Genomic DNA, 20,315 nt, shown 5'->3' on the forward strand with positions numbered 1-20,315 from the left:
ACACACACACACACAGAGAGAGAGAGAGAGAGAGAGAGAGAGAGAGTTATCCCACCCAGTCAGACACATACACCTCTGTCTAAGCAGCTTCTTAGACTTAAGCTCAGTCAAAGTGCTTTGCTCCTGTAAAACCACATTCTAGTGACACTAATCTCTCCCGTCTTGATTCTGGATTAGTCGGTGTAGACTTTTACAATGATTTTAATATTTAAATATGAGGAGCTGAAGAAGCTCCCACTCTTCAGGAGATGAACTCTTCAGTCCTCAAGCAAGTGTAGGTGAGGGATTAATCAACGTCTCTCTTAGATCATATTCTAACCACTGTTTCTTTCTGCCAGTCGGAGAAATGAATTCTCAGAAAAGCACGCTCGGGGTTTATCCACATGTCAGAGAGCAGCAGGCAGTAAAGAGGGTCACGTCCTTGCCATCCAGAAGATGGGAGTTCACTCTACTATATTTTAAGACTGTCAGAGAAGAAAAGACTACATTTTCTCAATAACTCAAAGCACCAGAGCATCTTCTCCTTGTGACACAAGACCATCCCAAATGCCTCTTGTCAGAACAAGTTTCTATCTAAATGTCTCTGAAAAGCACAGCTGGTTATGCATCATAGTTTAATGTCAGCTTTTTTCTTCTGGTTGGTGTTCACTAAAAAAAAAAAAAAAAAAAAAAAAAAACTGGGGAAGAATTAGGTAGGAGGAGATAGCTCAATGGGTAAACAGTTACACAAGTGGAAGGACCTGAGTTCAGATCCCAAGCACCATGGGAAGCTAAATGCAGTAGATCATGTCTGTAATCCTAAAGCATTTATGGCGAGATGGGAAGTGGAGATAGGAGAATCCCAGGAAACTTCCAAAAGCTCACAAGCCAGCTACCCCAGAGTAGGAAATGGCAGACAGGAGATCCTTTCCCAAACAAGGCAGGAAGGGAGGAGACCCAACAACCAAGGATATCCTCTAGCATTAGTGACCTATCATCCCCTAAGACACAGACACAGACACACACACACATACAATACACACACATATACACATACACAGACATACACACACCACACACACACATACACACACACATAACACACACACATACACACATACATACAATACACACATACACACACATACACACATACACATACACACACACATACATACACATACACACACATACACACACATACACACATACACACACATACAATACACACACATATACACATACACACACATACATGCACACACACATACACACATACACACACACACACATATACACACACACACACACACACAGACCAATTTTAAAAGAAAACAAATTTTAAAATTTCAAAAGGGAGCTGGAGAGATGGCTCAGTGATTAAGAGCACTGGCTGCTCTTCCAGGGAACCTGGGTTCAATTCCCAGCACCTACATGGCAGCTCACAACCATCTGTAACTCCAGTCCCAGAGGCTGTAATGTTGTCTCCTGACTTCCACAGACAATGCATGTGCATGGTGCACAGACCACATGCAAGGGAAATACCTATACACCACAAATAAATTTTAAAAGAAGAAACAAAACAGGATAGATAGATGACTGAGATGTGGTATTAACAAAATCTGTAAACATTAGAATTAGAGCTGCTACTTATTTAGTACACTCTCCGGTGGGTTATAAATCTTATATACTGGATATGGATTACTTTGGCAATCATATATAATTAGTAGTAAAGCCATGACTACCACTTCTATAGAAGTAAAACATTCTGAATATGTTCTGTGCAATCAAGAGCCATTTTTCAGCAAAAGAGCAGCTAGCGTGGGCTAGCTCATCATTTAGTCACCCTGTGGGTCTCCTATACTCTGAAAGGTGGACTCTTCCCCCCTAGTCTGCACAGGAAGTAGGTGGTGTCTATAACAAGAAGCACACATGATGATTAAGGTTGCCTCCTGCCTTCCTCTCTGTCACACCTATGGACAGGACTGCATCACACTCACCTTACACACGTTCTCCACACTCTTGTTCACATTCAAACCTCTCCATGGTGACCGTGTACATCATATGCCAGGCTGCACATTCCTAGAGGCTGCTATGCATTGAAAATTATTTTCTCTATATAAATATGAAGAAACTGTACGAAAGAGATGTTGAAAGATTACCCAAGGGCAAAAGATTGATCCCATGCAGATCCATCATGCATAACCTCAAAACCTTCCCCTTTCTCTGCCCCTACTCATTGATAGTCCAGGGGATCATCAGCCACAATGGTTACAGTCCCTCTTGTTAGCCACTGGTTATGTTCAGTTTATTTCCACTGACCCTTGGAGGCCATGCCTTTCTGACCTTTTTACTGCTACAGCCTGGTATTTTCACAGTGCTTTCTTTTTTTACTTCCAGGTTGACTGCCTCCCCCTAGGGTCAGTCTCTAGAATGGAATTCCCCTACTTCACCCTGCCCAAACATCAGCTGTCACATCTCTGCCTCCTTACTGAGGTGGGACAGATAAAGCCTGAATGCTCCGACACTGAGTTACACTTATCAGACACCTATTTGCTGCATGTAGCTGGAGGATGCCCAGTTTCGTTGCTGCATAACATTCCACTTGCTGAAAACAAGCCATATTACTTATCTACTTTTTTAAAACTGACAGGTAACATGGACTGACTTGAGTGTATTATCAATAGTCCTGTTAGGAACATACATACCATGCTTCTAAGTGTGCATATCCACATGTCACTACAGTGTCTAGCAGTCAAATGTCTTACTAAAAAAGTCCAGATTTTTTCTAAGTACCTCTTTTTTTCTTCTACATTACAACATCAATTTCAATCATAATAACTAGTATGTAGGAAGAAATGACTAAATACACTAGGAAGGAAGGGGAGGGAAGGAAGAAGGGTAGAAAAAGAGATGTTCTTGTCGATTATTTTGTCAAGGAAATTATGCAGCTGCTAAGGTCAGTAGGGGGCAGTCTTCCCCAGCTGAGGAACCAGCGAACAGCGACATGGTAACATCTGTCAATGAGACTGGCTCACTTAAGCAGTGCCAGGAGCAGTTATTTTTTGTCCATGCACAGGCAATTCGACATATAGCACACCAGAACCATGTAAAAGAGCACACATTCCAAACCTAGGAGCTCTGAAAATTAACAGTTGTTTAAACAACCAAGACTCCCTTCTTGACTAGTTAAGATATTTTTCCTTCTAAATTTGAGGAAATAAAGAGTCCAGGGGGTGGACGGGGACAAAAAGACAGATGAAGATGAATGCCCAGATCACAGAACCGTGGACTGGGAAAGCTCAAAAGGTCAGTTTCCAGAAAAAGCAGAGTCTCTTAATGAGATCCTGGCCTGGATTACAGGCTGGTAGGTGTGACAAATCTTGTCTAATGTCTAATTATCTTCGTGATGGAAATTTAATTAAAGTACCTTTGAAGGGAGGGAAAACATTCCAGTCGAGTCATGATTGGATGACGTCTCAGTTCCAATCACAGAGTTTAGGGCCTTCTATAACCACACAGGAGGAGGGGTGCCCCACTGGAGACACAGGGCTGCAGCCAGCATGCTCACTCACTGAACAATCCCCACGTCTAACACTGCTACAGGCCTCCGCTAGCTGAGACTTGCTTCCACCAGCCAGATCACGTGGTCTTGCCCATGCTATTTGGCAAAACCCATTTCTGTAACCATGATCCCTGGAAACCCACGCAATCCACAGAGCTCTCAAGTGCACAGTTTTCGGCTAACATAAGCAAATATATAGGCTACCTACTGGACAGACAGACAGACACCACTTCAGGACAGGGGTTGATGAGGCCACTCCTGAAATCATCCTCTTGCATCCTCATCTCACCTGGCTTCCCTATCACACAAGTTCATCCCTGAACCTTTCTAAAATTTCGACTCTTCTGTAAAGTGAGATTAACACCCACTACTTGAATTGTCTCACAGCTGAATAAAGCCATCTGTATAAAGTGCTCTAAGTGACACACGATTGCTCAGCTTACCTTTTTACGCAATCCAGCAACCACCTGTGGGTGGATGACACAGGGCTGAGCCCTCCCACACCAATCATTAATCAATAAAATGTCCCAACAGACTTAACCTACAGGCAAAACTGATGGAAGCACTTTTTCAACTGAAGTCCGCTCTCTTATTTGTCGATAAAAAAACTAGTCAGCACCCCTCACTACGGTTAAATACAGAACATCCATACAAAGATTATATGTGGGAGGCTCGATCCCTGATACAACATACAGAAATGGAGCTTTTTAGAAGTGAGTGGACTGAGGTAAGTTTGAGACAATGAAAGGACTAATCTCTTGACCTGTATTGAGATTGGGAGGTGGATGGAAAGGAAGAAATACAACAGGAAGAGCTCTGAAGAGTATAGCTCAGGCTCATTCTCTCCCTCCCTCTCCTTGGAGGCTGAGAGGTGAGTGGTTTTTCTCTACCATGCCCTTCCTTAATGATGTAAATCCTGCCACAAGCTGTATAGGAAGTAACAGATCCATTTATCTGGACATGCACTGGAATCTCTGAAGCAGTGAGACAAAATAAACGGTGCCTCCATTAAGTTGGGTTTTTTTTTCCTCTGGAATGTTGTCACAGTGACAAAATACAAAATACAGCCAGCTCTGATGACAAGTTTCTGGATCAATGAGTTCCTGACAATGGGGGTGGATCTGAGTCTGGAGACTGTCACCATGTTCCTCTTGATTGTCTTGGGATTTTGGGTTCTGCACCACATCGTTGCCTGGCTGATAAAAATACTATCACTTTAATATTCTAAGTATTTAATTCATTATAGAGGCAAAGCTAAAACACAAAGAAGAAATGTGCCCATGGCACATGTGATCCCTAAGAGCAGACCGTAGCAAACCCTTTCCCCTGCATCAGTCTCACTGAAGTCGCCCTTCTTCACCCCTTCCCTTCATCCGCCACTCCTCTCACATACATTCAAGAGCTACTGTGTTTCCTATGCATTTTAGCAAGAATTTTTTCCACTGGGAAATGTTTGCAGTTTGCTGGAGAATAAGATTATCAACTTCCTGTCACGCTTTACAAGATTAACAAGGACTTTGCCAAGAGTGGGGGTGCTGGCTCTGTATCTGCTTATCAGTAAGGCCATAGGACAACAGCTGGTTATCAAAGTTTGCAAAGCTCCTAGGCAGATTCACCCAGAGTCTCTATAAAACTAGACTCGCTGCAACATATTTATACTTCTTAATTCCCCTCTGAACCTTGAACTAAGACACAACTCTAAACCAACAGAGGATTTAAAAAAAAAAAATCAATAGATGTCCACTAAGATATTTCAAAAGCTCTCACTTGTAAGTGCCACAGAATGCTGTCTTGGCTAAACATCATTGTTTCCAACTCAGCGATCACCACTTTTCAAGCATTGTTCCTTTTAAGAGCTACTCAACACCAGAAACATTCATTCACCATTAGTGACAATAACTCATGCTCACTCCATGTTTAAACCCTCCAAGAGTAGATCAGTCCCACTTGGGACCTTACTAAGTCTTCATTATCACTGTGATAGAGCTCAAGTCAGCTATTCCCAGAGCACAGAGCCCACAGATGACCAAGAACATCAATGAGAGCTCCCCAGATCACTGTACAAGACTCCTTCTACCCAATCCCACCAGAGTTTCCCAAGTTCTACTTGCCCTCTGCCCAGTTATCATACCTTTTCCCATCCCTTCTACTACTCCCAGTATGGACTAGATGTACCACCTGAATCCCATGAACATCAATCATTCATTTGTCAAGTGGACAGGAGTATCTTCTATGCATCTCACATTGTGCTTGACCCTGGGTTACAGAAAACCATGACATCAGTGCAAAAGCCCCACAAGGCAGGAAATGGTAAGGAAACCAGAACAGACTCTGACTATGTGAAGACAAACAGCAGAAGGTAAATGTGGTCCTTATAGAGGTCAGTCACCCTGAGCCCAAATAAGACTCTCCTCAGATGTTGAGTTTGAGCAGAAGGGGCCTTGGGGCTCAGCTTGTCATAACCAGCAGTGCACTCTGTTAATTGTCAGATCACCCTCTGGTGTCCTGGAAATCAAGGTCAATGTGAGCAGAGGGAGTTACGCCTGCAGAAGAGAGCAGTAGTCCTTATTCAGGCTACTAGGTAACAGCACCCTCAAGCCCTTCAGCATCAGGACTGAGGCCATGAAATAATTGTCAAGTAAAGCGAGGAGAGCCAGAGGATGCTAATACTTGGGAAACCATGAGCCTGGAAATCGATCAAAAGATGGCAGTACCAACCTTAAATTCTCACAGAAGTCACCCAATTACTACATCAGCTGCTGACACAAGCGTAATGTGATTCCTGAAGAAGAAAGAGATGGGTGCACAAAGAAACTGCCCAACAATTACCTCTTGAAAGACATAAATCATACTACTTGATTTGTCGGGTAATTACTTGAAACTTGGCACTTTTAGCCAAGAAATCTAAAACTGAAAACTTCAAAGGTTACATACCTATTTATTAGAATGAGTAATATTCACCTGAGGAGCCTCTATAAAACCATAAAACCAGGCTGTTCAACCCACTAATTTAGTCCGTTTGTAAAATTGCATGTGTGCTTTCAGTGTCTATTGTACTCTGTTATAGGAATGGCCTCCCTGAGATTTTCATAAAAACTGAACCTTCAGCATTCTTGGTATCTACTCAGCTGAGCACTTTAAAGCCAGATGTGAGGTCTCACACCATCAGAGCACAAGGATGGAGTACTGGACATGGAACAGCTCTGACAGGAGCCTCTGAGATGCTACATTGAGTGTAGAAGATTCATCACATCACCCAAAGCAAAAACTCCATCAAGGCCCCATGAGGAGAGCCAGGCAATACAGATACTTTACCTTGCCACAAGAGTACATATAGTTGGGCTGATGATATGGCTCAGCAGGTAAGAGCACTGACTGCTCTTCCAAAGGTCCTCAGTTCAAATCCCAGCAACCACATGGTGGCTCACAACCACACGTAATGAGATCTGATGCCATCTTCTGGTGCACCTGAAGACAGCTACAGTGTATTTATTTATAATAATAAATAAATCTTTGAGCCAGAGTGAGCAGGGTTGACCAGAATGAGCCAGGCCAACCAGAGAGAGCAGAGCAGAGGTCCTAAATTCAATTCCCAACAACCACATCTGTACAGCTACAGTATACTCATATACATAAAATAAATAAGTAAATCTTTAAAAAAAATTACATATAGTTATGGGATGTAGAGCAGAAGGCAAAGCCCCTCAAGAAAACAACTGTCATTTGGAACTGCATTTCTTAGATAAAGTAGTAAATGATTAAAACCAAAGCAACTATACATCGATCATGGTCTAGACAGTACAATAAAAGTCTATTATAAAGGAAAAGAGAATAAATAAGATTACTCAAAACTACGCGAGTGAGCACTCAAGAACTCACAGCAGCTACGGCTCTTTACATTCCATCACAGAAGGGGAGGGGTCCACAAGGCCTCACTCCTCCCGGAAGACCTACTGACAGAAACTGGTTATCAGACAAAGAAGTAACCTTCCTGTGTGGTGTAGTCACCACTTGACCATCCCACCCCCCAGTAAGTAACCCCCAGACCATGCTCATGCAAACAATTCTAATGCAATTTGATGGCCCACACATATGTACACACACAGCATGAAAGGAGAAGGGGCGATTCATTGGGTAGAGTGGTTTCAGCAGGAAAGAACGGAGAATGAGATAGCAATGGGGGAGTGAAAATGACCAAAAGTCATTATTATATGTGTATGAAATTGTTGATGAATTAAACTTTTTTTTATTCTGAGACAGGGTTTCTCTGTGTAACCCTGGCTGTCCTGGAACTCATTCTGTAGACCAGGCTGGCCTCGAACTCAGAAATGAGCCTGCCTCTGCCTCCCAAGTGCTGGGATTAAAGGCATGCACCGCCACCACCCGGTGAATTAAACTTTTATTATTTGTATATTATGTAATAATATATAATATATATAAGTATATATACATATATTTTGTTTGTTTGTTAGTTTGCTTTTCGAGACAGGGTTTCTTTATATAGTCCAGGCTGTCCTGGAACTAGTTCTATAAACCACGCTGGCCTCTGCTTCCTTAGTGCTTATGTTGAAGGCATGTCCCACCACCACCTGGCTCTTTTTATTATTTTTAAAGGAACCAGAGCAATGTCTCAGGAGGTAAAACTACTTCACCAGTGCCGACGATATGAGTTAAATCCCCAGGACACACACAGAGGAAAGCGAGAACTAATTCCTACAAGTTGTCCTCTGACCTCCAAGTACATGCCGTGGAGCAAGCACATGTGCCCTCAAACACACATGCACATAAAATAAGTGCATCAAAGTTTTCAGTTACAAAATTAGAACTCAGAACTAATAAATGTGTTGGTTAAAATGCACAAGCATCATTGCTGCCCTGCCTTCGTTCTGGGGCTGCAAAGCTAAGGGCAAGAGACAGACAGCAAGCTTACTCTGTCTTCTTAATCAAAACTGCAGTTTCTGAGTGGCAGCCCCTGGCCACACATGGGTGCTGAGCCTTCAAATCAACAATGGCATACTTTAATTGGCAGATGTCAGAAGCTCATCAGGAATTTCTGTAAAATGGCCCTTAACAACTGTTTATACTAATTATATGTAGATACGATATCTTGGATGTATTAGGTTAAACCAAATATATTATTAAAATTCAAGAAGAATCAGTTCAAACACAAATGCTAAGAAATTAATAAGGCTATCTCAGAATAGAGGTTTGTAGAAAGCAAACTTTCAATTTTTTACTTCTTCTAAAAAAATTTTAAACAGGGCTTCACTGTTCTCCATTTTCTAAGGAAAAGCACACTCCCACAAGAGATATTTTTAATTTTGCTCTGTAGTTTTATCTACTCTTCTATTTTCTGGTTTGACCTGAGAAGTCAAAAGGGCAGAGAGACCATCAGCCAGGAGTCTGAGTCCAGAGACTCTGAAATTCGCCAAAACACTCCACGTAGCATCCTAGAGCTACAAACACCAGCCGCTGTACAACAGAGCAGACAACAGCAGATACGTGCTATGGGCTGTGCCAAATAATAAGGCCCTGAATACACACCTTTCCTGGACTTAAATCTGGCTCTGGAAGTCAAACAGCAGCTTTCTAGTCCCATCGCTCTTCAGTGAGGACAGGAACACTTCTGGGGATGGTGTACTGAGATGACACAGAACGTACATATGGGGCGGAGTCTTGTGAGTCTTGCAGGTTAATGGGAAATAGGTATAAACAAAATTTCTGCTTTTGTATTTTGAACTATGCAAACTGAGGCTACAGCTCAGTGGTAGAGCATCTGCCTAGCTTGCCCAAATCCTCAGCAACACACATTCATATTCAGGCGCTCTCCCTGTCTCTCTCCCTCTCTCCCTCTCCCTCTCCATCTCCTTCTCCCTCTCTATATCTCTCTGTGTGTCTCTCTGTGTCTCTCTCTCTTTCTCTCTCCCTGTCCATATATACATATATGCATACTACCAACTAGAATTGAGTTATAAAAGATTCTTAGATCACAAAGATAACAGGTTGGGGATGAAGCTCAGTGGGTGGAATTCTTACTCAGCATACACCAAGGCCTGAGTCCCATCCCCAGGACCACATACACCATGTGAGGTAGTATCAGCTTGTAATTCTAGTACTTGGAGGCTTTAGTACTCAGAAAGTTCAGGGTCATTTTGGCTACATGATGAATTGATAATGTAAACAGTATATAAATAAGCATGATCGCTAGTTAATGTGATTTTTTTCCCAGAACTGATTAGATATTAGATTTCAGCGTCAAGCACTGTTTTTCCCATAATCAGAATTTTTTTCCATTTAAAAAAAAAAAACTACAAAGTGAAAAGTTTCTTGGGTTATCAGAGCAAACCATAATTTAACTATCATGAACTGAACAAGTATTCGGTTCAGCTTTTAAGACTCTCCAACACCCAAATGTAATACTAACTAACAATAGCAGAGGCACAAACCAATACTGAAACAAAGAGAATGAAGTCATGCATGGAATCGTACAATGCCATCCTTTTATACATCTGCATACCAACAACAGAGCTCTGCTCTCTGGCTCCAGCTTTAATCCCAACATCCATGCCCTACGTTAGCTTTTGGCATCAGCAAAATAAAAACTATGGATCAGTGAGTCCGCCAATGGTGCTTCCTTACTCATGACTGATGTGTGGCCAAGCCGTGCAGAGGGAATGATCCGGAGGAAGGCAGGGCCTTTCACATAAGGACAATTAGTTCTTTGAGGGCTTTACAACTGTAGCTATATAATAAAAGGATTTCAAGCCACACAGAACAGCAACAATAAAACACAGCAAACTATCCCCTGAAATCACATTATTCACCATAATGGTTTAGTGCTTGTGATGTTTATTTTTGTTTCCAATCTATCTTTGGATGCCTAAAAAGATGACATCAGGGGAACTAAGGCAGGAGGATGGCAAGGAGCCCGAGAGTTTAAGACAAGTTAGAATAAATGCTCAGACATTTGTCTCAAAAACAAAACAAGGGGGCTGGGGAGATGGCTCAGCAGTTAAGAAGCACGGGATGTCCTTGCAAAGGGCTGGGTTTTGTTCTCAGCACCCACACAGCAGTTCAGACATCCATAACTCCACCTCCAGTTCCAGCCTCTGCAGGCAAGAGGCATGCATGTGGTGCACACAGGCAGGTAAAACACCATACACATAAAATTATATAAATATTTTTTAAAGATTTATTTATTATTATAAATGAGTACAATGTAGCTGTCTTCAGACACACCAGAAGAGGGCATCAGATTTCATTACGGGTGGTTGTGAGCCACCATGTGGTTGCTGGGATTTGAACTCACGACCTTCAGAAGAGTGGTCTGTGCTCTTAGCTCCTGAGCCATCTCACCACCCCCACCACCCCCTGTAAATCTTTTTTTTTTTTAATCTATCTTCAAGGAACTGGTTGTTTCTCACCCATTACACTTATAAAAACTTAAATGTGTATTAGTTAATTACTGGCTACACTGCAGAGAATGAACAGTTATGGAGTGCAAATTTGTATTGACATTGGAAGACAACATGCCAAAATCTTTGTTACAGACCATATGTCTATATACCTCCAAATTTATGTGGGGTGTGTGTGTGTGTGTGTGTGTGTGCGCGCTGGGGATGGAACCAAAGAGCTCATGCATGAGAGCTGCCTACACCCGGCTGCCTCCAGCTGAAACCTTAACCCACAGTGGGAAGAAGTTAGGGCATTAGGATTAACAGAAGATAGATGTCTGCAAAGCTAGAGTCAGGTCTCACAGACACAGGACCTGCCAGGGTCCACAGACTGAACTTCCCAGGCTGCAGAATGATGAGATCAGAGGTGTTACCTGATGCACAGAGACTGTAGTATCTAATTATAGCAGCTCAAACCAAGATTCCCTAGATCTTAAATTGTGTGTGTCCTGAAAACCAGCCCACCGTATTTTTAAAACTAACATATAAGGCATACACCATAGAACTCACTTACTTAAGATCACACATTTCAGAGGAATTTACCTACAAGGATAGACAAGAAGTGAGACAGTAGTGACACCAGTGAAAACTCAAAGAGCTGAATGCTAGGAAAGATAAATTTGATTGTCTATAGATAATCTTGCAACCAATACAACACTTAAAAATTCCACTGAGAGAATCCACTCACATCGCATAAGAGTCATATGTAGAGAACATACATCTCACGGGTATTAATTATACTCGCCTTTACAAGAAAGGGAAACTAGACACCATCAGAGTGTCCACCACAGAGGCAGGGACTAAATAAAATGTAGTGAAGTTGAGTCACATGCAGAGAAAGAAGCAAGCTCTATGTATGTCAAATACGTAAAACTCAGTAGCAGTTGAGTACACATAAAAGATAAGTGCACAAAAACTTAGGTGATGTAAACACACATGTATAAAAAAGATATACAAACTAAGCAAGGCAGGTGAGTCCGAGAACAAGCACCTCCATAAACCTGCCTGGATTGGCAGGTGCTACGGAGGCCCACCAACAGGCTCACGATCATGATAACATCAAGCAAAATGTTTCCCTTATTTAAACTCTGTTGAATACCTAGACTGCCTTTAAAGGTCAAAAGGAATAGTCAACCAGCTGGTGACATTCACTCCCTTAGGAGAGAGCAAGAAAATACCAGAATTTGGAGGGCACTTGGACCAGAGTTGAGTTCTGTCATACTTTCTCCAAAAGAAAAATACATTCATCTACTTATGTGATTAAAAATAAAGTGAAAAATGTGTGTAATGGACAGAGACCATAAGTATGAAATTGTGTGCTTGTATTGATCCCCTCCCCCAACACACACACACACACACACACACACACACACACACACACACGTGATCTTACCAATTTGGATTTTCCACACTTTCCCGGAAGACAGACTCTTCCCTCATGCATGCATACTGTGTCCACGTGAGGCAGTGACTCCGGATAGCCATGTTCCTTTTCTGAAGATTGAGCCATGACTCTTCTTCTAGCTGGATATCAGGTACCTTTAAAATACTCACCTGCCCAACAGAGAGAGGACAACATTCTCAATTTTGGAAGAGCAGGCTACATTAAGACTCTGCCTAGAACCCATCTCAGTCTTGGATAACAGAGGGGACAAGTGATCCTGATATATAGATGGCACATCAACAATACCCCTAAGTCTTTGATATCCAGACACACTGTGGACTCACTACAAGTCCGAAGGACTTGCAAATGGCCCAGGATTGATGGAAGCGACTAAACAAATTATCAGATGCTCCATGTCTCCTCTGGGGCAGGCCCCCTTGAGTTGATAGATTCTCATCTGGCCCACCTACATGCTCCCATGCAGGGCAGTATCAAGCGAAATAGTTTCCTCGTTGTAATCTCTGTTCAGTCCCTAGAAATCAATGCTTTCCCAGGTAGAGAGGACAAGGAAAACTACAAAGGCAGAATTGTACAAGTCAGAGCCTTAAATTATTTAAGAATTGAGATACAAGACGAACTTGAATGCCTTTCTAAATAATAGATTCAAAGTGCGTATATAGGGCAAAGGCAGCTATGAACTCTGGAAAAGCCAGTGCTAATTTGCTGTGGAAGTATCACATAGTTTCCCATCTGCAAGTGGAAAGAAGTTCATTTTCTCTGTAGTTCCAGCTTTCTTTCCATTGAGAGAATAACAGTGCTTTAACCCACAAGGGGAAATGGATGGAAGCTGCCATTTTTTTCCTAGTATAAGCACAGCAACTTAATTTGCAAGCCTATACTTGGGTGGCCAGCTTTGTTCTGTATCACATACGAAATCTCTTCTGGGAAATCTTTTAAAGTGCCTGTCCCAATGCTCTCCTCTTATGTCTTAAAAGACGCCCATCAAAAATCATACATTGTGACTGAAGAGCCTCATAACTATTCAAAACACTAGAATAAGTGCTTGGCCATAGATAGGACACCTATACGCTTCACCCCAAGGGTCAGGGAACAGGTGCCAGAGGAAACTGTGGGTGAGGAGGGGTGCTGCAGGGGGCTATCTTATGGATATGGCGTAACTATTGCACACATGCACTCACAACTGTGCGTTCCTATATGAGACTGGCCCAAGATGGAGCCAGTTAAAAATTCCAGTCTAGACAGCATCGATAGGCTAGGGCTTATCTGAGGAGTTACTGACAGCGGATGTCTGCTAGAAGAGGGAGAGTCACTTCTCTTTAAAGGGGTACCCATCTCCCAGTAGACAGCCACAAACCCAAGCCAATATGGGCAACACTTAATTAGACTCAATGATTTAAAAATAATGACACTAGAAGAGAATTTAGGAACATGAGGTTCGGAGGGAGATGTGTTGGGGAGTCTCAAGGGAGTTAAAAAAAGGAAAGGGGTAAATAAGATCAAGACATCGTCTACATGTGTGAAATTTTCAGAATAAGTAAAAACTGTCTTTAATAATGTTTCTACGGCTTGGCATAGTGGTACACATCTGTAGTTTCTCAGCCCTTAGATGACTGAGCCAAGAGGATTATTCTCAGTCTGAGGGCAGCCTGGGCTACACAGTGAGTTGCAGGCCTGCCTAGCCTATAGTGTGAGGCCCTCTCTCAAGAAAAACCTTCATATGGTTCAAGCCATGCAAATGATGGTTTCCACTCACCTCCGTCCAACACAGAATCAGCAGAATGCTTAAGGGTATCAAAGAGAGAAAACAATTTTCTATAATGAAGACTCTAGCATCAGCAACCTTATAGTACAGAAATACACACCAGAAGGCTTGCGTGGGGCATAGAAATATTGTGCTTTCCAAGACAGCTATTATTTCTGACCGTGCATTACAAACAGAAGTGTGGCCTTTCTAACCAAACAGGAGACTGACATTTACAATCTGCTCACTCGTAATTGCCCTTACCTAAGGGCCATTGGTAACCATGGGTAGACTAGAAAAGACAACACTTTATTCAAAATGCCAAAAGTACCCACAAAATAATCAATCATCAAATCTCCCCATATCCATGAAGGACAGAGATCAACACACAGCATACCATGTGTCATCTGCCAAAACCGGGGTGGGCGTGAGAGAAATATTTCCTGTACAAAGCTATGAGATTTGGGGAAGCAAGAAGTCCTAACACCACTTTATATCAGAAAATGCTGTATTTTTCTATGACTATTAAAATTCTTCAATTTTATATCCACTATGATTAAACTGAAATGAATTTACCTTTCTTAAAATTTCTGGAACCACATTCTGACAGATAGCAATCCTCTTTCTATAGATGAGTCCTGTTGATTCATCTAGAAAAAGAAAATTTCATAGCCAAAAAAAAAATAATTAAGAAAAAAAAATATCTTCTTATCCAAGAATCCATAGAAATTCTTAATTCAATTTAAATTGTCAATATGTAGAATTCTTACAGATAAGGCTTACTATAAAACTCCATTTTCCAGGGGATGGAGAGATGACTCGGTGGTAAAGAGTAAATACAACTCTTTTAAAAAGTAAACAAAGTTCAGTTCCCAGCACCTACCTCAGCAGCTCACAACTTCCTATACCTCCATTTCCAAGGTATCCAATCTGATCTCCTCAGATACCTACATGCAGGTGCAGATACCCACACAAACATAGACACGCATAAACATCATACCCGGTAAAATCCATCTTTTCTTAAAGCTCTGTAGGCCACATGGTCTCCTTAACCCAGTTATTACTCAGACGAAACAGCCATTGCTAAGATACAAACAGAGGGGAGTGTCTAACAACTCAGCCACAAAAACAGACAGCATGAGCCGTAATTTGCCAAACTACCGTTACAGTTCCACAATCCAAGGACTTGATGGCAACATCACATCTGTATGCTTGTTTCATTTTTTTGGATTTTTTTGTTTTTGTTTTTGTTTTTGTTTTTTAATACTGCAAGCTAGCCTTGAAGTCCTGAATCTCCTGCCTCTATTATTCAATAGATGGGATTACAGGCATGAGCCACCATGGCTGGCTTCATCTCTGTGTTATCTACAAATGTCTTGCCAGCCACAAACTGATGTGTCATAAGAATATAGCCAAGTGAGTTTGGGCAGGTTAGTCCCTCCATGTTTTAGATTCCTTCTGCATTAAAGAGGAATAGCTATAATTCCTACCTCAATGTTATTCCACGGGTTGAATGAGTCCATGAAAGTTGGATGTGGGCAAGCACTAAGTACTTCAGCATGATACCTGTACACTTATGCCCAGCCTCAGGCTTACTATTGACTATCATTTAGAAAGTAACAAGAGCCCTGCTTAAGATGTAATGGACATGCACACAGGCACAAACACACATGCACATGCAAATACATCCTTTCCAAAGTTAGTATACGTAAGGACCTTAACTAAACTAAGGGTATAGTCAGAGAACTTACCTTTCTTTTCTTCCACGGTTTTTACAGAGATGACATTTTTATCCATGGGGTTGGGATACTGAACAAAAAACACATAAAGAAAAGTTAGCATTCTCTTTCGTCAACGTGAATGAGCTAATAGAAGTGACAGGTGTCCGCAGAACCCGTACATATCTTCCAAGAAACCTCTAAGTAAAAGCCAGTGTACTGGCTGGTTTTGTCAACTTGACACAGCTGGAGTTATCACAGACAAAGGAGCCTTCCTTGAGGAAATGCCTCCATGAGATCCAGCTGTAAGGCATTTCTTCAATTAGTGATCAAGGGTGGGAGGGCCCCTTGTGGGTGGTGCCATTCCTGGGCTGGAAGTACTAGGTTTTATAAGAAACCAAGCTGAGCAAGCCAGGGGAAGCAAGCCAGTAAGCAGCACTCTTCCATGGCTTCTTCAGCAGCATCTGCCTCCAGATTTCTACCCTGTGTGAGTTCCAGTCGGTGGAAGTGTAAGCTGAATAAACCCTTTCCTCCCCAAATTGCTTCATGGTCATGATGTTTTGTGCAGGAATACAAACCCTGACTAAGACACCCAGTTTTAAATCAAGGATCTTGGTTTTAGCACTTAGACACAAACAAGTGAAGCAGGCTTTCATGAAATCTAGGGAAAACTTCTTCAATTTTGTGTGCATGGGTCCTGCATATATGTATGTGCACTATGAGTGTGTAGTGTCAGAGAGGACACCGAAGGGCAACAGATCCCCACCTCCTAGAACTAAGATTACAGATGATTATGAGCCGCCGCATCAGTACTAGGAACTGAACCTGGGTCCATCAAGAGCAGCAACTGTGCTTAACTAATGAGCCATTCCTCTGTCCCAAAGGAAACCTTCTTTAGATGCCATCTAAGCCCTGAGCAGAGGTGAGAATGAGGTTGAGGATATTATTATTATTATTATTATTATTATTATTATTATTATTATTATTATTATTATTAAGCCAGACTATCATAAACCATGGATGCTCTCTGTGCCCTAGCTGTGCTAAATGCCTTAATTATATCACCCTGTCGGACTCTAACAGCTATTCTGCTGTGAAGGCATTACATAATATTATTAACCCCTATTTTTAAAAGTAGGAACTTGATGAAGATTGGATTGTTTCATTGCCCAACTAGTCCATGGGAGTCAGAGAACGAAACATGTCAGTCCAAGAAAAAGAGAATTCCTTTATCACTGTCCTGGACCATGGCTTGGTGACTGTGTTAACACTTCAGGAAAATAATCATAAAAGGACAGGATGTCAGGCAGTAGGAGACATTTGAAAAGTCCTTTACTTCTTTTATTAAATTGCCCTGAAAGACCAGTTAGATGCACCAAGATTGATAATTGCTAACCATTTTTTAATCTAGTCAATTTACATATGTTGTCTGTTAATTCTCAGAAGCATGCCATAAAGTTATATGTTATTTGTTTTCTATTGTATATATGAGAGATAAGACTATTTAGATAAGTATAGAGATAAGTATTATTTAGATAAACTAAGCTAATTACTGCACCTGGAATAATGTAACTTACACCAAATACTGTCTGGCTCCACCTATATCCATTGTGAAGTCACCTCAGAGTTACTCTAACCCAACCTTTCCATTACTCAGATGGAGGAAAGACGGAGGGAGGGAGAAAGTGGACAGGAATCTCTCAAACCCACATGATAAAGTGGCTTCTAACTGGAGCCTGATGCTCTTGGGCCCTGCTGGCTCCTCCCCAGGTTCCCATGTTCCCAGGTTCCCAGTTTCATCCTATGATCCAATGGCACTGTCGCACACGGATCAGAAGCCACTGCTCAGGCTGAGGTGGGGAAAGGAGTCCTTTGCCTGGAGAACTTGAGCTTCAGGATTCCTAGATCCTTAGAAATGGAATATAAAACTATCAGTATGGGTCTCAAAGAACCAAAAATAAGATGCCTCGGTGGTGGTGATGCACCCCTTTGATCTGTGAGTCTGAACCAGCCTGGTATATAGAGTGAATTCCAGGCTTCACAAAGAGACCCTGCCTATCTATCTATTTTGGTCAAAAAAGAAGAAGAGGAGGAAGAGGAGGAGGAGGAGGAGGAGAAAGGAGGAGGAAGAGGAGGAGGGAGGAGGAGAAAGGAGGAGAAGGAGGAGAAAGAGAAGGAGGAGGAGGAGAAGGAGGAGGAGGAGGAGAAGAAGAAAAGGAGGGTGAGGAGAAAGAGAAGGAGGAGGAGGAGGAGAAAGAGAAGGAGGAGGAGGAGGAGAAGGAGGAGAAGAAGAAGAGGAGGAGGAAGAGGAGGAGCAGCAACAACAACAACAAAGATGTATTTGTGCATGCATTCACTCAGTTCAGCCTTAGAAGGAAGAGCTGAAAATAACAATGACTAAAAAAAAATAAAAAATAAAATAAAATAAAAAAGAACCCTTTAAGGCAGAGGCAGGCGGATTTCCGAGTTCGAGGCCAGCCTAGTCTACAGAGTGAGTACCAGGACAGCCAGGGCTACACAGAGAAACCCTGTCTCGAAAAACCAAAAAAAAAAAAAAAAAGAAAAGAAAAGAACAATGACTGCTTTCACGAAGGTTAGCCCTCAAGAGATTCATATTAGAAAGAGAAGGATAAATTGGGGATTTGATTCCTCTACAGAGGAGACTTCTTGGACCAGAGACATCTAAGCTGCACACAGCTTAGTGTGCTGTGTGCAGCTTAGATGTCAGTGTAACTGTTTCCTTTACTGCATCCAGCTTGTTCATTAAATATCCATAAATGCATTCCAAGTAAATGTTACAGTCATGCTGTAAGTTGTAGGAAGAAAACTAAACTAAATTATGAAGAAAAACAGAATGTATTGCCAGACAGGCACAGTAATAAAACATTCTCAGTTCTGATTGCATCACTAAATTGTCAGTTAAACTTTTACAGGTTAAACTATACTACCTCACACTTTCACTTAATTTTAATATTTACCTACTAAGAGAAATGATATTTGTTTAAATAATAAGACCCTTTTTGGGTTTTGTGATTAGACCGGTAGATAGATAGAATATGATAGGTAGATAGATAGCATGCCAAATACTGTTTCAGACACTGAGGATGTAGGAGTGACATGAAAACCATTTAGCTTCTTACAAATTCATTTATTAGTTGAAGGAGCAAACAAAAGCAGTAAATAAATGTCAGATGTGCTTAAGAGAAAATAAGACAGGGTTAGAGATGGAAAAGCATGAAAGACGAAGTAGAAAACACTTAAGGGTCACTTATTTTATAATCCTTTCAAACAGCAATAGGATATAGAATGTTTAAGAGCTGAACACAAGAGACCATGAACTATTCATGCTAATAAACACCGTTTGCAAAATTTAAGGTAGTTTCCTTCATGACTGCTTCTGGAGTTAACAGACATAAACCTCAAGTTTCCGTAAAGAATGGCAAAAAAAAAAAAAAAAAAAAAAAACTAAAGGTTTGTGTGAAACAGCTAAATACCATGACATGGATGGCACATATTTTTAACTCTTTGCAGAAATTTAAAATGTATTAAACCAAGGCTCCGTTTACCTGGCATTACTAGGAATAATAGAATGCCATCTTGTGGTAACCTACATATTCATGTTTTAATTCTTATACCCAAAATGTATTGAAAGCCTGCTGCAAAGCAGAGAATACTGAGAGAGAGAGCCGCTCAGAGTTCATAGGAGGGTCTCTTCCCATCAGCCTGGGAAGACATAAAGAAGGCACTCATGAGTTTTGGACACCTATTCAAATACCATGTGACCATGGAATTGATCCAGTCGGATCCAGATCTATAGTGTGTCCAACCTGCCTGTGTTACACAGCGGCTGCCTGATGTGATCTCCTTTCGCTCTCTTCCAAACAGGAAACATATTAATGGGCATTAGGATATGGCTTCTTTTTGTTAAAAGTCTCATGTGTAAATCCTGCACACAAACAGAGACGAGCCTGCCCACCCCCACTCCACACCAGATACTCCTGAAAGCAATGTGGTCTGCTGACCCAGTTTCTGCCAAAAGCCTTGACTTTATTAAGCCTGGTTTGGTGGTGGTGTACACACACCAGATGTGCTCTAGTTTATCAGTGACTCTGGAGATTTCTCAAGGTACATCTGGCTTCATTTTTTTTAATCTTATTTATGATTTTACTTTCTGTGTGGAATAAACAGGCTCATTCCTTCCTTTCCCAAGATATGTCTACTGCAACACTAACAAAAGTAAAATACACACTCCTGAGGTTATCACTCACCCCTTCCCATTTTCCTTTCTACGTACCAAAGGAGTCCAGAAACCATTTGAATGGAGGTATCTTGAGCAGGTGGATAAAGCTATTCCTAGAAGTCATAGGTTATTAAATGAAAATCCCATTTCCAGAAATGGGCTACCTACCTACAAGGTCCCTCAGGGACTTTCAAAATAATACAAGTGACTGCC

The 20,315-nt window shown here is 41.6% G+C and overlaps 1 protein-coding gene across 1 annotated transcript in view; it reads right to left on the reverse strand.

The window, feature by feature from the left end:
- The window catches only part of Prelid2 (PRELI domain containing 2), a 77,550-nt gene that overhangs the window by 47,038 nt on the left and 10,197 nt on the right, over positions 1 to 20,315 (reverse strand). Inside the window, exons 2-4 of the mRNA XM_031365566.1 lie at positions 15,896 to 15,953; positions 14,721 to 14,794; positions 12,392 to 12,552 (exon numbers count right to left, since the gene is read on the reverse strand). Of these exons, the coding sequence (XP_031221426.1) occupies positions 12,392 to 12,552; positions 14,721 to 14,794; positions 15,896 to 15,953 (293 nt within the window). The remainder of the gene's footprint in view (positions 1 to 12,391; positions 12,553 to 14,720; positions 14,795 to 15,895; positions 15,954 to 20,315) is intronic.

This window comes from Mastomys coucha, unplaced genomic scaffold (assembly GCF_008632895.1).
Source record: "Mastomys coucha isolate ucsf_1 unplaced genomic scaffold, UCSF_Mcou_1 pScaffold13, whole genome shotgun sequence".
Taxonomy (NCBI): domain Eukaryota; kingdom Metazoa; phylum Chordata; class Mammalia; order Rodentia; family Muridae; genus Mastomys; species Mastomys coucha.